Source organism: Oncorhynchus gorbuscha, linkage group LG18, assembly GCF_021184085.1.
Source record: "Oncorhynchus gorbuscha isolate QuinsamMale2020 ecotype Even-year linkage group LG18, OgorEven_v1.0, whole genome shotgun sequence".
Lineage (NCBI taxonomy): Eukaryota > Metazoa > Chordata > Actinopteri > Salmoniformes > Salmonidae > Oncorhynchus > Oncorhynchus gorbuscha.
The window spans coordinates 42289839-42309857 of record NC_060190.1 but is presented as its reverse complement, the minus strand read 5'-3'; the positions used below and the strand labels follow the sequence as shown (position 1 = coordinate 42309857).

Sequence of the window (20019 nt, the reverse complement as noted above, 5' to 3'; positions counted from 1 at the left end):
TACGGTGGGATTCGAAATGGTCAGTGATCTGTTTGTTAACTTGGCTTTCGAAGACCTTAGAAAGGCAGGGAAGGATGGATATAGGTCTACAATAGTTTGGGTCTAGAGTGTCTCCCCCTTTGAAGAGGGGGATGACCGTGGCAGCTTTCCCCCTTCTGATGACCAGGTGGCGAATCGCATCTCTGCATGTCTGGCAGACATATCAGTGTGGATGACGGATCACCACCTCAAGCTGAACTTCGGCAAGACGGAGCTGCTCTTCCTCCCGTGGAAGGACTGCCCGTTCCATGATCTCGCCATCACGGTTGACAACTCCATTGTGTCCTCCTCCCAGAGCGCTAAGAACCTTGGCGTGATCCTGGACAACAAACTGTCGTTCTCAACTAACATCAAGGCGGTGGCCCGTTCCTGTAGGTTCATGCTCTACAACATCCGCAGAGTACGACCCTGCCTCACACAGGAAGCGGCGCAGGTCCTAATCCAGGCACTTGTCATCTCCCGTCTGGATTACTGCAACTCGCTGTTGGCTGGGCTCCCTGCCTGTGCCATTAAACCCCTACAACTCATCCAGAACGCCGCAGCCCGTCTAGTGTTCAACCTTCCCAAGTTCTCTCACGTCACCCCGCTCCTCTGCTCTCTCCACTGGCTTCCAGTTGAAGCTCGCATCCGCTACAAGACCATGGTGCTTGCCTACGGAGCTGTGAGGGGAACGGCACCTCAGTACCTCCAGGCTCTGATCAGGCCCTACACCCAAATAAGGGCACTGCGTTCATCCACCTCTGGCCTGCTCGCCTCCCTACCACTGAGGAAGTACAGTTCCCGCTCAGCTCAGTCAAAACTGTTCGCTGCTCTGGCTCCCCAATGGTGGAACAAACTCCCTCACGACGCCAGGACAGCGGAGTCAATCACCACCTTCCGGAGACACCTGAAACCCCACCTCTTTAAGGAATACCTAGGATAGGATAAAGTAATCCTTCTCCCCCCCCTTAAAATATTTAGATGCACTATTGTAAAGTGGTTGTTCCACTGGATGTCATAAGGTGAATGCACCAATTTGTAAGTCGCTCTGGATAAGAGCGTCTGCTAAATGACTTAAATGTAAATGTAAATGTAAGCTTTCCAATCTTTGGGGATCTCAGACAATATGAAAGAGAGATTGAATAGGCTAGTAATAGAGGTTGCAACAATTTCGGCTGATCATTTTAAAAAGAGAGGGTCCAGATTGTCTAGCCCGGTTGATTTGTAGGATCCAGATTTTGCAGCTCTTTCAGAACATCAGCTGTCTGGATTTGGGTGAAGGAGAAGCGGGGGGCCTTGGGCAAGTTGCTGCAGGGGGTTGCTGAAATGTTGGCAGGGGTAAGGGTAGCCAGGTGGAAAGCATGGCCAGCCGAAAAAGAATGCTTATTGAAATGATCGATTACTGTAGATTTATCTGGTGATAGTGTTTCCTATCCTCAGTGCAGTTGGCAGCTGGGAGGAGATGCTCTTATTCTCCATGGACTTTAGTGTCCCAAAACTTTTTGGAATTAGTGTTACAGGAAGCAAATTTCTGTTTGATAAAGCCAGCCTTAGCTTTCCTAACTGACTGAGTATATTGGTTCCTCTTCCCTGGAAAGTGGCATATCGGGGGGGGGCTATTCGATGCTAATGCAGAACGCCACAGGATGTTTTTGTGCTGGTCAAGGGAAGTCAAGTCTGGGGTGAACCAAGGGCTATATCTGTTCTTAGTTCTACATTTTTTACATTTTTTTTCTACATTGGTGAGGAAAGCACTTGTGAAGAGCAACCAGGCATCCTCTACTGACGGGATGAGGTCAAAATCCTTCCACGATACCCGGGCCAGGTCGATTAGAAAGGCCTGCTCGCTGAAGTGTTTTAGGGAGCGTTTGACAGTGATGAGGGGTGGTCTTTTGACCGTGGACCCATTACGTACGCAGACAATGAGGCAGTGATCGCTGAGATCCTGGTTGAAGACAGCAAATCAAATCAAATCACATTTTATTTGTCACATACACATGGTTAGCAGATGTTAATGCGAGTGTAGCGAAATGCTTGTGCTTCTAGTTCCGACAATGCAGTAATAACCAACAAGTAATCTAACTAACAATTCCTAAACTACTGTCTTATACACAGTGTAAGGGGATAAAGAATATGTACATAAGGATATATGAATGAGTGATGTTACAGAGCAGCATAGGCAAGATACAGTAGATGGTATCGAGTACAGTATATACATATAAGATGAGTATGTAAACAAAGTGGCATAGTTAAAGTGGCTAGTGATACATGTATTACATAAGGATGCAGTCGATGATATAGAGTACAGTATATACGTATGCATATGAGATGAATAATGTAGGGTAAGTAACATTATATAAGGTAGCATTGTTTAAAGTGGCTAGTGATATATTTACATCATTCCCATCAATTCCCATTATTAAAGTGGCTGGAGTTGAGTCAGTGTCAGTGTGTTGGCAGCGGCCACTCAATGTTAGTGGTGGCTGTTTAACAGTCTGATGGCCTTGAGAGAGAAGCTGTTTTTCAGTCTCTCGGTCCCAGCTTTGATGCATCTGTACTGACCTCGCCTTCTGGATGATAGCGGGGTGAACAGGCAGTGGCTCGGGTGGTTGATGTCCTTGATGATCTTTATGGCCTTCCTGTAACATCGGGTGGTGTAGGTGTCCTGGAGGGCAGGTAGTTTGCCCCCGGTGATGCGTTGTGCAGACCTCACTATCCTCTGGAGAGCCTTACGGTTGAGGGCGGAGCAGTTGCCGTACCAGGCGGTGATACAGCCCGCCAGGATGCTCTCGATTGTGCATCTGTAGAAGTTTGAGTGCTTTTGGTGACAATCCGAATTTCTTCAGCCTCCTGAGGTTGAAGAGGCGCTGCTGCGCCTTCTTCACGATGCTGTCTGTGTGAGTGGACCAATTCAGTTTGTCTGTGATCTGTATGCCGAGGAACTTAACTTGCTACCCTCTCCACTACTGTTCCATCAATGTGGATAGGGGGGTGTTCCCTCTGCTGTTTCCTGAAGTCCACAATCATCTCCTTAGTTTTGTTGACGTTGAGTGTGAGGTTATTTTCCTGACACCACACTCCGAGGGCCCTCACCTCCTCCCTGTAGGCCGTCTCGTCGTTGTTGGTAATCAAGCCTACCACTGTTGTGTCGTCCGCAAACTTGATGATTGAGTTGGAGGCGTGCGTGGCCACGCAGTCGTGGGTGAACAGGGAGTACAGGAGAGGGCTCAGAACGCAACCTTGTGGGGCCCCAGTGTTGAGGATCGGGGGGGAGGAGATGTTGTTACCTACCCTCACCACCTGGGGGCGGCCCGTCAGGAAGTCCAGTACCCAGTTGCACAGGGCGGGGTCGAGACCCAGGATCTCGAGCTTGATGACGAGCTTGGAGGGTACTATGGTGTTGAATGCCGAGCTGTAGTCGATGAACAACATTCTCACATAGGTATTCCTCTTGTCCAGATGGGTTAGGGCAGTGTGGTTGAGATTGCATCGTCTGTGGCAGAGGTGTATTTAGAGGGCAAGTTGGTCAGGATGATATCTAAGAGGGTGCCCATGGTTACGGATTTAGGGTTGTACCTGGTAGGTTCCTTGATAATTTATGTGAGATTGAGGGCATCTAGCTTAGATTGTAGGACTTACCGGGGTGTTAAGCATGTCCCAGTTTAGGTAACCTAACAGTACGAACTCTGAAGATATATGGGGGGGCGATCAATTCACATATGTGGTCCAGGGCACAGCTGGGTGCTGAAGGGGGTCTATAACTTTATTAGTCCACATGATATGGAAATTTGTCTTCTGCTTTTCTTGGAATTAAACATTAGGCAATCTTATATGCTGCATGAAATACAAAAGTTGACAACCTTGCCTGGTAATGTGGAATACTTTTATAAGTAGCAAGCAAGCTGTGGTTGTGTTCCACTGCTCAGTTGTTGAAAGCATCAACCAATGGTTGCCTAGCACATTGACTGTCATCGACTTGACAGATTGCTGTATTGTGTTTAGCTGACATGTAAAACCTATCCAAGTGTTGTAAGATCTGTCAGCAATGCCTAGACAAAGGAATGCACCATATATATTTAAAGTTCTTAAGTAGAAATATTTTAAAGTACTAATATTTTAAAGTACTACTTAAGTCGTTTTGGGGGTATCTGTACTTTACTATTTATATTTTTGACAACTTTTACTTCACTACATTAAATATATTAATTCACCTTTTACTTCATAAATTTTCCCTGACACCTAAAAGTACTCATTTAAATTTTGAATGCTTAGCAGGACAGGAAATTGGTCCACTTCACACACTTATCAAGAGAACATTCCCGGTTCTTTCCTATTGCCTCTGATCTGGCAGACTCACTAAACACACATGCTTTGTTTGTAAATTATGTCTGAGTGTTGGAGTATGCCCTGGCTAAAAAACAAGAGAATGGTGCAGTCTGGTTTACTTTATGTAAGGCATTTGAAATTGTTTATACTTTTACTTTTTATACTTAAGTATATTTAAAACCAAATACTTATAGACTTTTACTCTAGTAGTATTTTACTGGGTTACTTTTACTTGAGTCATTTTCTATTAAAGTATCATGACTTTTACTGAAGTAAGACAATTGGGTACTTTTTCCACCACGGATCATTTGCATGGAGCAACATTTGAATGCCACAGGTTATTATTTATTTAACCTTTATTTAACTAGGCAAGTCAGTTAAGAACAATTTCTTATTTACAATGACGGCCTACACCCGCAAACCCTAACCCGGACGACGCTGGGCCAATTGTGCGCCAGTTGTGATACAGCCTGGAATCGGACCAGGGTCTATTGTGACACCTCTAGCACTGAGATGCAGTGCCTTAGATCGCTGGCCACATTGATGCAGGCAAGCCTGTAAAATTGTTAACATTGTATCAATAGCTCTCTTGAATGAACCTTGCAATGAAACATTCACGCCTGTAAAATGGAAATGTCATATTTTGGCAAGCCTCAAATTGTAGCATACCAATGCATCACTTTCCGGATGTTGCAAGTGCAAGTTCTGCCCATGTTATGCCCATTCCCCCCAAAAAATGTAACTTTTTGAAAGGATTATGATTAAAAGCCAAGGGCAGTGTTTGGTTGGTTAATTAATTAGAAGGTGCAATGTTTGTAAAACAAAATCAATTCAGCTGTTCCTATATGTGTAGTGTACTGTAATGAGTCACTAATCACGGGATGGCGTTTGCGACGTGGTTGTTCACGTAGGTCGAACTGCAGTTAGCACTGATCTATAAACCACCTCGTGCTGTCTGTAAAACCAGTAATCAATGGCAGGGAAGTATAATCCTTATGACACAAAACTCTGCGCCGCGTTTTACGCCTTGTTCAGGTTACCCTCGTGGTGAAACAGTATAAAAATCCAAACGAGTTTCGAAGAAGTCATATGACAAATATTTTTCAGCAATGGCTCGGTCACTGTTGTTATTCGTGTTTATGGTGTCGGGTGTCTTTGCTGGACGCTATTTTAACGAGAAGCAGCCATGCTATAGACCCAAGCTGAACAAGCACAATGGATTCAGGTAACTTTAGCCGTGATGTCTTCCATCACTAAATTTGATATGTCTAGTGATTGTTCTTGAGCTATAAATAGTAACTATTTGTTGCAACATGATTGTAAGTAAGGAACTTTAAAAAACATTCCCTCCCGCATTTTTTTGTTTTATGTTGTACTTTTTGTTTATTTCATATCGTAGCCATCTGATATGGGAAGTAGGGCGGCCAGCAGGCGCATGCTTATTTTTTGCCTCTAGTGGTTTAAATAGTTTTGTTCTGTGTTCTTGATTTGTTCAGGCGTACTTTGCCTGCATCTTCTGCACGCCATTGATATTATTAGTCAGTCACTGAGCGAGTTTGTTGTACATAGTACAGCCGGGTTAATGGTTCAAATGTTGACAAGTTCCTCCCCTTTAAGACTTAATCAGTGTATTACGGAAGGCGCACCATGGCTAAAGTTTTAAAGCAATCAAAGCCGACAGGGACAAGGTTTCTGACTTGTCTGTGGTTAGGAGATGACTGTAGTCTGGGCAGACTTTGACCTGTCGTTTAAAGCTTATCATCCCATTTTGCTATTGGGTGCTCACAGCTCTGCCAAGCTCAATCTGGTCCGGTTTTGCATGGGACCTTTCGAGTGCTTAGCTCCTTCATGCTTGCAGAGTTTGAGCCGCTCTACATTTAGAACGCTATCTAGGGCCTCCCGAGCAGCGCAGCGGTTTGAGGCACTGCATCAGTGCTTGAGGGGTCACTACAGACCTGGGTTCGATCCCAGGCTGTGTCGCAGCTGACTGGGATATCCATGAGGTGGCGCACAAATTGGCCTAGTGTGCATCGTCTGGGTTAGGGGAGGGTTTGGCCAGTCATCGTCTCTAGCGACTCCTTGTGGTGGGCTGGGCACATGCATGTTGTCTTTGGTTGCCAGCTGTGTGGTGTTTCCTCTGATGTCTTTGTGTGGCTGGCTTCCAGGTTAAGCAAGCAGTGCGGCTTGGCGGGGTCGTGTTTCAGAGGATGCGTGGCTCTCGACATTCGCCTCTCCCGAGTCCCGTCGCTGCAATTCCTGCACGGACAAGACTAACGACCAATTTATCCTCCCCAAAATAATGATATCTAGAGCACCTTGTACCCTGATGTCATGTCTTTCATCAGGACGATGCCCCGACCCTACGAGTTCCTTGAAGCCAATGAGCTCCCCAAGGCCTGGGACTGGAGGAACATCAACGGCACCAACTACGTCAGTACTACCCGCAACCAGCACATCCCCCAGTACTGTGGCTCCTGCTGGGCACACGGAAGCACCAGCGCCATGGCAGGTAGCCTAACCTCCAGCTCGCCTTTCTGCTGTCATCTAATTTGTACAGCTCATAGAAATGAACAAAGCATACAGTTTACATGGTACAAATGGACAGGTTGAAGATCGGACTGTAACATTCTATTTGCCTATGGATGTCTGCACATTTTTGATTCTCTATAGGTACACGGTTGCAAAGCTTGGTAATTGCCCTTCAAGATGAGATTTACCAATCCAAAGTCATTTAAACTAGATTTTATAACGTTAAATGGAATTGAAATTGTTCAAACATGACTGCCTGTCAGGCATTTAACACATCTGACCCATTTGGGGGTTGGCCTGGCAGGGAAGTTTGTGGCAACACCTGACTGCAGTTATAGCTTCATGGTTTCCTGTCATTTGGGTTTCCGGTAAATCTGTTTTTAAAATGCAAAGGCAATTTCCTCCTGCTCATAAAAGTAATCCTTTATCATAATACAATAACTTCAGAATCCTAGACTTGTCCTTACTAAGTTTGACTTGCACATTTATGAGCAGATTCTGGAACAAGTATTGAATTAAGACTGGTTGTTGGTGTGCTCCTTTTCCCAGATCGCATAAACATCAAGCGGAAGGGAGCCTGGCCCTCTGCTTATCTGTCAGTCCAAAATGTGGTGGACTGTGGTGAGGCTGGCTCCTGTCATGGAGGTGATCACACTGGGGTGTGGGAGTATGCCAACAAACATGGCATCCCTGACGAGACCTGCAACAACTACCAGGCCATTGATCAGAGTAAGGCCTCAAGATCTTAACTCTCAGCTGAACAGTCACTTCACTTGGTTCAGCAGTCTTTCCCATTATAGACTTGATCACAAAATTAAGATTGTGGTTCATTTGCCATTTCTCCGATTTAACATGTTCTCCATATTGTCATGCAGAGTGCAAACTGTTCAACCAGTGTGGAACCTGCACCACATTCGGGGTCTGCAACATCATCCAGAACTACACCCTGTGGAAGGTCGCAGACTTCGGCCCTGTCAGTGGGAGGGAGAAGATGATGGCTGAGATCTACGCTGGTGGACCGATCAGGTTAGGAACTGGACTTGGTCAACGTGGTGACTGTTTCTCTTCTCATGTGCTCCTCCTGTCGTGACTGTGTATGGATTTGCATGAGAAATAGAGCCAAGTCAGTCAAATGTGCACTTACCACAGTGTCAGGATGCTCATGTCTGCCGTGAAACAAAGTGACCCCATAGTAGCACTATGACTTAGGAAGTTAGTGAAGGAACAATTCATTTTGCTTGTCTGTATGGAGTTGCTGCTTAATGTTCATTGGCTTACTGCAGCCATGCAACTCTGTCCAAGTATTCCCTTTCCCTTCCTGCCCCTCAAAACATACAAACATGGTCGCTTTAACTAAATACAGACTCCTTTTTTTTCCCCCTTGGTAGCTGTGGGATCATGGCTACAGACAAGTTGGACGCCTACACAGGAGGCCTGTACTCTGAGTATATACAGGAGCCCTACATCAACCACATTGTGTCCGTTGCCGGCTGGGGCCTGGATGAGAATGGTGTGGAGTTCTGGATCGTCCGCAACTCCTGGGGAGAGCCCTGGGTAAGCTTATCAAATGAACACCATGCATGTCATTTTATATCTGTCTGCAGTGATCTCCTATGGAAACTGCAGCAGAGAATCCTGTTCTGCTACAGAATTACCTTGCGCTCAAGATGCGGCAACAAACCTAGCCTATAGCTTTTCCTGTAGTTAACTTTTCTGTTGCTCATGTACCATCAAGCATATTTATCTAGCTGACACTCCAGATTGAGGAAGTTTCTATTTTCTTGCCAGGGAGAGAAGGGCTGGTTGAGGATCGTGACCAGCGCCTACAAGGGAGGAAGTGGCAGTCAGTACAACCTGGCCCTGGAGGAAGATTGCATGTATGGAGATCCCATCGTTCCCAAGACCTACATGTAGACAACCGGCAGTGGAGCCAACCAGTTTATTTTAAACACATTGCTGTCTATTCTATGCATATCTACAGTTTTCTATGACAATCTCAGGCTACATCGCCATTTTAATACTGTAAAATCAGGGAAAGGGAATTACATTCAATTTTGTTTTTTTTGTTTTGTGGCAACAAGACATGTGCTTTGCCTTGGGAACAAGTGTGACTGCAGATTTGCACAATTAGCCAAAGATCAATGCCAGTAAAAGCAAACAAATTGCTGTCAATGTATGCAGGGGTAGCCGTCATCAATTCTGATGCCATATGTCTTTTGTTCATGATAATTAACTCAAGGATTGTATCAAGGCACTGACTCGTGACTCCAGTGCTGACAAGAGTTTATTTACATTTCTGTTTGAATGTACAAGTTGAATCATTGACTGAAATGTAACTTGTATTTAATCTGCGTTTTATTGTTTTTTTAACTGTAATAAAATTAGTTTCAATATGGAAGCTATTGCATTCATTTAAGATTCAACCTGGAACAAAATCAGACGCTTCTAGCGTTTTCTGAAACTTGTGGTATGTCGCTGGTATTTTCTTAAGAATTTGAACCATTCAGGCTATTGACCACATTCCTGAAAGCTAAGAATCTCAACCATGGCTGTGCGTTCTGGTTCCCTCTGAAGCAACCTGTGATCAGAAGGGAGTGTCAACTGCAATTTGTCCTCCATAAGAGTAGTTGGATAGCCTTTCAACTCCCCATTTAATCTTGCAACTAACTGGGTTCGAACCAGGTCTCCTGCATGTCACGACACTGTTAGCCCTCTTAGGTAAAGCCTATAGGGACAATTTAAAGGACAAACTCTGGACATCTGTTTCACAAACACGTGACAACCCACCATGCTATTGAAAGTGGCATTTTCAATTGATAAAGGGTGACAATTTAGGCTGAGTCACAGATCCACATCTGCTACATGCGACCCTCATTAAACCAGTGCAACGAGACATCCAGTGGCACCATTGTAAAGGACATCACGTTGCCTGCTTAGCGAGTTACTTCACGCTGATTCAGCTTTAATTGCGCAAGGGGCGACACTTTAACTACCCACCTGCAAAACAAGTCTTCAAGCTCCAGCAAGATTACTCGTCAAAAGAGCGTGATTTTTGTTAAGAACCTTGCCTGAGACCCGATGACGTGTTCGGTTCAAATCTCCGGCAAAGGTAACATGTGACTGACTGGGTTTAGCCATTGGTCGTGTGACTGACCATCTAAGAAATGATCGGAGACCTGAACATTTGCATTGTCTGAGTTAGAACGCCAATTAAACTCACGTCTCAGGCATTCTGCTTGCCATTGTTCAGCAGGCCTGATTAAACCCAGTCAGTTATATTGGTTCTGAGGTCAAAGGGGGTGTAATGCGAGTTGGTTCGATGAACCACACATTTAATGAGTAACCTTGCAGGAGAACCTGGTTCAAACCCAGTCAGTCACAAGAGCAAGATTTATTAGGGAGTGGAAAAGCTATCCTTAAGGCATTTCAACTGTATTCTTATGGGGCCAAATGGTGGTTGTGACTCTCCCTTACAAATCATGAAAATACAAGTTCAATTTATGAATTAAATCAATATCCAAATAATCGGTTGGCACTAAAATAGCTTCGTGCACTTTACACTAGTTTAAGGTGTTTCATGCAATGTGTTGGAACTAGTGGTGTGTTTGAATCCAGGCCAGATGGAAACTTGTTTTTATACATTAACTTTCCTTGAACCACCTCAAAGGAAATGATGCAGCATGGTGGAAACTAATTGTCTTGTCATATAAATACCGGTGATCTACACTTACCACTGTACAATTAACTGTTGCTAGGTGCGAAAAACAAATAAAACCAAGATGTGTCAAGATTCTTGTCAAATTGAAAAGGGGAACTAGGAAAACTTTTCAATTAACATTTCTTTCGAGCAGTCATTTTAACATTTATAAAAATCAAAAGACAATGCAACAGAAAATGGATTTTGAAACCTTGGCACATACCAATGGAAACAACAGTGAAACCAATGATGGAGCTGCATTGTAAAACAAGTTATCCTCAAACCTCCAGACCCTTATTAACTGTGATAAGCAATGATACACTACAACATCCTTTTAATTCTCAAAGTCATGTGTTTACGCCACATTTGAAGAGAACGCAAAATCGCAGGTCAGTCTATGAAAATGGTCTGCCTCAAAATTGTTCTATTCCTCTTCCACCAGTCCATACAACACGTCAAGGTATGATTGGCTCATAACTGAGGTCACGCCTTCTGCCCCTCCCTGGTATTCCCACTACATCCTCATCCAAGGTGGACCCACCAGCGTCATTCTCAGTTCATCATGATGAAGTTGGATTTGCAGTGAGCTGAAACAGAGCATAAAGATATTTCAAGTTGGGCAAATTGAAAATATTCAGTCATATAATCAATATGTATAATGACTGACCTATAAACTCAGCCACAGGATCGTGTTCTCCCTCTGTGCGTATTGTGCCAGCGATGCTGTCGTTCTCCAGGATGGGCAGGAACAGCTGGACAAAGTCTGAAGTGTACGGAGGGGCAATCACATCCAACACCTGATAGGGCAAAAATAAACATTTATATTTTCAATTCCACTACCATTTCCTCAAGCGCAACTATGTTGGACCAACAGACCAACAGTTTCTTTAGAATGTTTCACTTCTCTTTAAAATGTGACCTCTTTGACAGTAGTTTCTGGCTCAAAGTGTGCCTTACCTCCGTTACAAAGTAGCGGATGAGAGAGATGTCTGTGTTGAGCTTCTCTAGGCACTTGCGGATGTATCCGACCACAGGCAGCACGTAGCCTCGACTCAGCAGGTGGACCATACGGTCCAACAGGGTCTTCTTCAGTTCCATCTGACAGGGACAACAACACCCATACAGTCAACTAAGTCATCCACTGAAAGTCTATCGGACAGTTGCATGGGTCCAGATTAAGCTTACGCACAAACGCAAAACACACACACCTGCTCCATGACGTCGAGCTGGGAGTGTTCGGTCTCAAAGAGCTTGATCAGTAGATGGAGGACCTGTGGGTGCAGAAGCTGGTGACAGGTGCTGATCTGGGAAATAAAAACATGATTGTTCTCATTACTCTCTGTCCTTAACACCGAATTTGCGGATCAGTCCAAGGCGAGGATTCAATCCGGACTGCAGAAGATCCGTGTTGTAGTGCGGTTGATGTTTAAAGGGTCATTTCCGATTGAGCCGACATCTACAGCGTTTACTTTGAACGCGATCTCCGCGACTGCAGTAATGTTGCCTTTAAATGATGCATAGCTAAAAAGCGGTGATTGGATTAAAAACCTGGCCTTAGTATTTAACCACCAAAATAATTCCAAGAATGGCAGTTAAAAGGCACGATCTGTGTCTGCATCCCAAATGGTACCCTATTCACTATGTAGTGCACTACTTTCGACCAGACACATATGGCAATAGTAGTGCACTATATAGGTAATAGGTTGCCATTAGGGGCTCATCTATTATGTGTAGTGAGTCTACCATAATACCACAACAAAAACATTCTCCCTCAACCAGAGGACAAGCACAAACACCTACCTCGTCCAGAAGTGCCAGGTGGACAGGGGTGTGGTCTGTCTGGAGCTGGAAGTAGCGGGGCTCAGAGACCGTCCAATCAACCCACTTCAGTACCCCCATGGCAACAACTGGGAACCTGGAAATGGACAAAGCGACGATGGTCACCCAAAGGAAATCTCAATCAACAGTGGTAATCAATTACATTCTTGGAATCCTGTTAGCTACATACAGGAGACCAATGGGTTCATTAGATTGGCTGCTGGGCTCACCGGATGCACTGGTACAGGGTGCTGAGCTCAGCCACCAGTTCTGTGGCTCCTTTATTCTCATTGCAACACAGGTTATGGACTGTCTCAATGGCCTTGGAGGTGGATTTAAGCTCGTCCTTGTTGATGTTCACTCGCTTGTTCTGTGGATGGACGAGAAGAGAGACATGCATCATTGAATAAAATATTCTCACATACCGGGAAAAAACAAAAACATTTTGAATTTTGCACATACGTATGAGCAACGAGAGAAAATCTGATAGACTTGCTAGTATGAGGGATTTATGTCAAGGATGTTTTTGTTTCTGGTACCTTTTTCCATGTTTCAACCACACTGGCAGCATAGGCCAGGATGTGAATGTATTTGTGTTTATGGTCCTGGTTGATCTTTGAGCCCGGCTTGAATAGCGACTGCATGAACAAGTCAAGGAACGCAGGCACTCGGATCTGAAGAGACAACAGAAATACTTCACCCATCATCTCAAAAGACAACATCAACAGCTGAAAGACAAGTAATTCTCAGGTTTAGCATTCTGGTAAGGCTAGCCTGGTTCCAGATCTGATGGTGCCATCTTGCTGACTCATATTGTTTGTCATCACGTCCAACATGCAAGGCCGTTGAAAATAGTCCCCCGTTGAAAATAGTCCCCCATTGAACTTGGAGAATAGCACCTTATTCCATATGTAGTGCACCACTTTTGATCTCAAGTACTGCACTAGGGTGGCACAGTGGTCTAAGGCACTGCATCGCAGTGCTAGCTGTGACACCAGAGACCCTGGGTTCGAGCCCAGGCTCTGTCGCAGCCGGCCGTGACTGGGAGGTCCATGGTGTGACGCACAATTGGCCTAGCGTCGTCCGGGTTTGGCCGGTAGGGATATCCTTGTCTCATCACGCACTAGCGAATCCCGTGGCGGCCGGGCGCAGTGCATGCTGACCAGGACGCTAAATGTACGGTGTTTCCTCCGACACATTGGTGCGGCTTCCGGGTTGGAGGCGCGCTGTGTTAAGAAGCAATGCGGCTTGGTTGGGTTGTGTTTCGGAGGACGCATGGCTACAACTCCCGTACGGGCTCGGGAGAGACTAAGGTCGAGAACCTTAGTCTCTCCCGAGCCCGTACGGGAGTGCAACCTAGGTTATAAAGTGTCTGGATGCTCCACACTAACCAGCTCTACGGGAGGTGGGTCCATGCTGCTGAACATCTTGAAGAGCACAGTGATGTCGGCAGGGTTGAGTGCCCCTTTGGACAGCATTGCGCCCAGGGCCTGGCAGGCTCGAGGGTAGGCTGCTGCTGTGCCCAATGCCAGAGTAATCTGACTGGCATCATGGCCCCTGACATTAAAACATCACAAGGAACAGTAAAACACTCAAATTAATTTACGTACTTCAACTGCTTTGTTCCCGGAGGAACATATAGCCTGTAATACAATTAGTTTACAATCCCATTCACTTGAGTGTGAGAGACCATCACTTTTGTTATCTGCATTTCGGAACCACAAAGCTACACTGCTAACACTCACAAATAAAATTTGATTTGATTTGATTTATTGTAACACTGGATTTTACAAATAATAATAAAATAATTTTACAAAACGTAGGAATCAATTCAATTAAATAATATACATTTCCTCTAATTAGTATGGAATTCTGCCAAGATAGATGACATTTGTCAATGGCCTTTGCTATCTATAAGAGCCAAGAGCATAAGTGAATGCTGGCAAAATAATGTAGAGGACAGGATACCGTTGATGTGCAGACTTCTGTACTTCCTGGCCGATCCTGCGCATGGCCGACCCCCCCTGCTCCTCCTGAGACATGATGGACATCATGGCCTGGGCAAACAGGTATGTGTGCTCCCCGTGACACACCATCTTCTGTGGAATGCAGAAAAGGAGGAGAGAACAGTTCAGCTCCAAACCAACAGAGACACTCATGCCAAAAGACAGGTAGCCTGTAACATCATGTGCTGTTACCCACGTCCATGCAATTCCATATTACTTAGAGCAATATTGATTGTAGTATCATTTTCAAATGAATCAAAACCTCAAATACATCCCATTTTCAAAACCATCAAACCAAGGATTTGTTCTGAGTGAGAATGATAGATAGGCCTAGATCTTTTCTTGGGAACATAATTCATAAAGCGACTCAGTGTAGGAGTGCTGATCTATAATCAGTATTGCCTTTTTACAACCTAATGAATATAATTATATGGACAGGGGGACCTGATCCAAGATCAGCACTCCTTCTCTACAGGCCCAGAATCTGCATGTGGCTGGGTGAGACTCACAGCGAATTCTGGCAGGTTCTTCTCTAGGTTGTCCTCTCCTCCATCCAGCAGCGTGGCCAGAGAGGTCCTTAGGACCCTGGAGAACACCTCCAGCTGCTGGCACGCTGTCGACACACTGGTGATCTCCCCTTGGTAGCCCGCATCTGAGATGAGCTGAGGACACACGCACACAGTCAGCAAGGAGGAGGAACATGGCACTGTTTGACCCATAAATCCATCAGTTATTAACTGCTGGGTGATCATCAGTACTTTGACAGTGAAGTTGAGCATCAGACAGTCAGGGTGGGCCTCGGCCAGCTTGTAGAAAAGGTCTCTCCAGGTGGTGTGGGCGATCATCTGTTCCAGCCAGGCAGGAGTCTGAACAAACACAGACGGACAGGGTTACTCTGTATACTATAGGGTTATGACTATACTCTGAGGGAAACAGTAAGAGTGAAAAAATAGAGTAAGAGTGGGACAAAACAGCAGGAAATCAGGAGATCACTTTTCAGCTATCGTTTACATCCAAAGCATTAGTAGTTTGTATATCACTGGTGACAGAGATCTCACCTCTCCCTCTACAGTAAAAATGGAGTCTGCCTTCTGGGGGTCAAAGTGCTTGATCAGGAGACTTTTCAAGTGATTCTCTACCCGCTCCTGCACCTGAGCAGGCTCTACACCTGAAATACACAGAAAGATGGGGGGGGGGGTGAAACATGTCATTTAGGCTCTCTTTCAAACAGTGTGAGAAACCAAAACACATTTTCAGTGATTGTGGACGAATCCGGGCCTTGGTCCCGAACAGCCCACTACATAGGGAAATGGGTGCCATTTGCAGCTCAGTCCAGTGTTGCTTACCCATCTGGATGAGCCACTCTGCCAGCAGGTTGACAGTCTGTGCCACAGCAGAGTAGTTCTCCGACAGGAGCTGGATGACATGTTCAGGGGAGCCACCAGCCTGGAAATATCTGTGGAAACAGAAGTCTCTTCAGGAAATGGTTTGACTCTTCATACACTACTAGACACAAACACATTCAATAATGGGTTTACGTTTTGAGGGTGTTGAAGACAGCAGGCTCCATGATGTAATCTCTGCTGGAGAACTTCTGTAGGCAGTCCTCCTGAACTTTCCCATCGTTCTCCCCTTCAACATAGTCGTCCTGCTAGATGGAAGTCACATCACTTCAGCCAAGGAAGGAACATCCTAAGATTGTAGCGATCACCATATACATTTGCGATTTGTCTGTCAAGCAATGAATCAACAGTCAGCAACAATGTAGAGCTAGCTCCCTGAACGCTACCATTTTGTTGTAAGGTTAACAGTGTACATTCACCAGCTACATTGTAAAGATTATGCTTACATTGCCATCCGGACCATCCCAGTCTCCAATATTCCTTTCGTAATATTCCTCGTCCATGATGACGAGAGAGTGAGTAGCTTTACAATATGAAGCACCCAGCAAGCTATAACAAAGCAATTATCGATAATATTTTTGAAAACAAAACAATTGCCTCGGGTAAACTAGCTAGCTAAAGGGGTAGTTTAAAATATATTTATATCCGTCGGATAACTAAAGGTCTGTAGAACATACGCCACCTTGTGGCGCGGCAGAATAAATGCATGTTTATGTAAACAGACAAATGCAGATTATTTCCTGTTGATTTGCCCTCTAAAATAATAAGAATACCTGCGCCTACTTTAACTAGATGCACGACTGAGGGGCAAACCAAAGTTTAAAAAATAACGATATGGAACAGTTTTGTTAACCGGTTTTAGGATTCGCTAGGAGAAAACAAAATGGTGGAAAATCGAGTACTGGGGAAATGAATGTCGTGTCTTCACTTGCGGTAGTTAAAAAAAATACAGTGGGAATTAAAGTATTTTGATACAAATATGGAACGAAATAGCCCAGCATCATAGCGTGCGCTTAATAACAATACATTTTGAAATGTTTTTGTTTATTTGAATGTTAATTGATATTAGGGTTTATTTCAAGTCTTTGGAAGATATCCAATATTTCCTTGAAAGTAATCATGAGTCGCCCTCTACACCACTATGGATTATTCTATTAATTCTCAGCCATTATAATCCCATTATGCTTTCTATAATTAAATACCATTCATGTGAATGAGAGAGAAAGGTATTAGATGCCTACTTACTAGTAGGCCTAGTTAAGAGTTTGGATTAGTTTACAAAAATAAAGGATAACATACACTTGTGAGAAAACATGATTTTATTCCTTATGCAAACTGCAACATATGATTCATATTTACCCAAAGGAGGAAAAAAGTCAAACGATACCAGTGGCAGTTAATTTGCACAGTTCCTTATGTTAGCAAGGTTGCAAGTCAAAAACACCACTTTCAACCTACAGCCTAGGAGGGCATTCTATAGGTTCTAGTATAGAACCATTTCTAAGCACAAACATAGCTCAGACGAAAACTGAACTCCTATTAATTAGCAGTTCAGTATTTGCTCAGATAAATAATATTAGCTCTACATGAGAAGAAAATGGTTCACATTTCAGATGCATGTACAAAAACTGGGTTCCAAAAATGTTATCCAATTGACTTATTTTGGTTGAAAAATCCCTGTTGTTGTCTTGTTACACATGGAAGTCAGTCAAGTGAAAAAGTCTTGTTTCCGCCACTTTATTCTCCTTCGTAGACAGTTGGAACCTCATGCAGTACAATCTGCATCATGTCATTGATTGGAAGGATGAAATTGATTGGCTGTAAAGCCAGCCACTATAACAAAACGGTGATGGAAGAGCCTCAATAACTCTGAAAAGCAGTCTGGGCTGGGATCAGGAAGATCAATGAGGAGGAAGTGGGACCAGAGCACAGCGAAGAAAGGAGTTTCACTGGGTGTTTATGCACCCAGAGCTGTGACTTATACTAAAAACTCATGATACTTCAAAACCATTCCTTTTGGTCCTCACTCCCTGGTATGGTCTGGCTGTGTGCAGCTGATACAGATGTAGTCCTCTTTTTCAGCCTGCTCTGCAGACACTCCCACGCAGACCTGATGGAACCACTGCTGGCAGCTTCCGTCACACTGGACCCAATTCACCTGATAAAACGAGAGGGGGAAAGAGACACTGGTCAGATTCTGTATTGTTGCTGTATACTCACTTTATACAAATCATACTACATACTATTTTGAATATACTACAATAAGTCTGTTAGTTGATCTCTAAAACAATTTGACACAAGGGGAGGGAAAGCACATTGAAATGACCCACAATATTACGCAGTGGAGGGGGGTGTAATGCTAACCTGTTTCCCCTCTGGCTCTCGGCACCACGGTGCAGCGCACAAGGTGAAGTCTTCATCCGAGTCCGACAGGGAGAGGTCAGAGTGGGTGGCGGTGAGTGAAGAGGTCCCCTTGGCCTCCTGGCTCCTCTCCTTGTTCAACTTGGGCTTCTTCTTGCGGGGCTTCTTGGCTTTGTCCTTGCGCTCGGAGCCCTCCTCCTCCATGTGCCGCTTGGTCCTCTTTCCATTCACAGCCTCCTTCTTGGAACAGGCTACTCCATTCTGGTAACAGTAACCACACATGAAGGTCATACACATAATTAGACATAAACATTCTTATGATGGTCCAAAGACCAGCCATGTTGGTCAACCATGATTTGCCAGTGCTGTAGTAATTTATCGGCACTGCATGCGTGTCAACTAGATAGATGGACAGCAGTGGTTCCTGTCTCAGCCTCCAGTATTTATGCTGCAGTAGTTTATGTGTCGGGGGGCTAGGGTCAGTTTGTTTATCTGGAGTACTTCTCCTGTCCTATTCGGTGTCCTGTGTAAATCTAAGTGTGCGTTCTCTAATTCTCTCCTTCTCTCTTTCTTTCTCTCTCTCGGAGGACCTGAGCCCTAGAACCATGCCCCAGGACTACCTGACATGATGACTCCTTGCTGTCCCCAGTCCACCTGGCCATGCTGCTGCTCCAGTTTCAACTGGCCTGGGCCCTAGGACCATGTCCCAGGACTACCTGACATGAGGACTCCTTGCTGTCCCCAGTCCACCTGGCCATGCTCCTGCTCCAGTTTCAACTGTTCTGCCTTACTATTATTCAACCATGCTGGTCATTTATGAACATTTGAACATCTTGGCCACGTTCTGTTATAATCTCCACCCGGCACAGCCAGAAGAGGACTGGCCACCCCACATATGCTCTCTCTAATTCTCTCTTTCTTTCTCTCTCTCGGAGGACCTGAGCCCTAGGACCGTGCCCCAGGACTACCTGACATGATGGCTCCTTGCTGTCCCCAGTCCACCTGACTGTGCTGCTGCTCCAGTTTCAACTGTTCTGCCTTATTATTATTTGACCATGCTGGTCATTTATGAACATTTGAACATCTTGGTCATGTTCTGTTATAATCTCTACCCAGCACAGCCAGAAGAGGACTGGCCACCCCACATAGCCCGGTTCCTCTCTAGGTTTCTTCCTAGGTTTTGGCCTTTCTAGGGAGTTTTTCCTAGCCACCGTGCTTTTACACCTGCATTGTTTGCTGTTTGGGGTTTTAGGCTGGGTTTCTGTACAGCACTTTGAGATATCAGCTGATGTACGAAGGGCTATATAAATAAATTTGATTTGATTTGATTTGATTTTAGAGGAAATAATCCATAAATGTTTTCAAATTAACCGGCAATATGCCAACATTCCATTCAAACAATGTTGTCAATCCACAGCCATACACTGGCTGAAATCAGTTGATAGGATTTAGACATGTAAATGCAACAAGTACTGATATTGTATCATATAATAGCATTCAGATTTCCAAGAAAACAACATCCGAGACATTTATGTTCTGTTTACATATATATTTTACAGGCTATTTGTAAAGAAATGTTTATATAAAACCCGTTTACTATAATTCCATTACACAATTTCTGATCCGTCCCATGCCTTTTATTTTCCTGCATAAGTCAGAGGAAATGCCTCTACTGCCCTTCATTCCAATTACACTGGTTTTGGATTTCTCGCTGACCAAGATGGCTGCCATTTCCACCCAGTTATGAAACTTTGACATTTCCCCTCTAGTAATTTAACATTGAACTTGACCAAAAACAATGGAATTGCCATGGAATCTTGTGGGGGAAAGAGCCATGGGGGAATGATCCCGTGTCTCCTCA

The 20019-nt window shown here is 44.6% G+C and overlaps 3 protein-coding genes across 5 annotated transcripts in view; 1 reads left to right on the top strand and 2 right to left on the bottom strand.

Moving 5' to 3' along the window:
• Window positions 1-5408: 5408 nt before the first annotated feature.
• Window positions 5409-9271, top strand: LOC124002606 (cathepsin Z-like). Its single transcript, XM_046310151.1, has 6 exons — window positions 5409-5569; window positions 6690-6853; window positions 7423-7602; window positions 7749-7899; window positions 8262-8427; window positions 8662-9271. The coding sequence occupies exons 1-6, from the start codon at window positions 5454-5456 to the stop codon at window positions 8785-8787; spliced, it is 903 nt and encodes a 300-aa protein (XP_046166107.1). The 5' UTR covers window positions 5409-5453; the 3' UTR covers window positions 8788-9271.
• Window positions 9272-10719: 1448 nt separating this feature from the next.
• nelfcd (negative elongation factor complex member C/D) lies at window positions 10720-16469 on the bottom strand. 3 transcript variants are annotated; one of them, XM_046310150.1, is made up of 15 exons: window positions 16244-16469; window positions 15933-16045; window positions 15741-15850; window positions 15453-15562; window positions 15153-15260; window positions 14904-15056; window positions 14357-14487; window positions 13780-13945; window positions 12928-13062; window positions 12619-12758; window positions 12371-12485; window positions 11779-11841; window positions 11528-11668; window positions 11238-11367; window positions 10720-11157 (listed from the first exon to the last, which is right to left on the bottom strand). In XM_046310150.1, the coding sequence occupies exons 1-15, from the start codon at window positions 16298-16300 to the stop codon at window positions 11123-11125; spliced, it is 1707 nt and encodes a 568-aa protein (XP_046166106.1). In that variant the 5' UTR covers window positions 16301-16469; the 3' UTR covers window positions 10720-11122. The 3 variants fall into 3 exon arrangements, with proteins under 3 accessions (XP_046166106.1, XP_046166104.1, XP_046166105.1); XM_046310148.1 differs by having other exon boundaries at window positions 11779-11874; window positions 16244-16465; XM_046310149.1 differs by having other exon boundaries at window positions 11779-11874; window positions 15933-16042; window positions 16244-16464.
• A 629-nt stretch (window positions 16470-17098) lies between these two features.
• The window catches only part of LOC124003024 (lysine-specific demethylase 5B-B-like), a 35447-nt gene continuing 32526 nt past the window's right edge, over window positions 17099-20019 (bottom strand). Inside the window, exons 26-27 of the mRNA XM_046310965.1 lie at window positions 18162-18419; window positions 17099-17955 (exon numbers count right to left, since the gene is read on the bottom strand). Coding sequence (XP_046166921.1) covers window positions 17821-17955; window positions 18162-18419 — 393 coding nt within the window. The 3' untranslated portion in view covers window positions 17099-17820. The remainder of the gene's footprint in view (window positions 17956-18161; window positions 18420-20019) is intronic.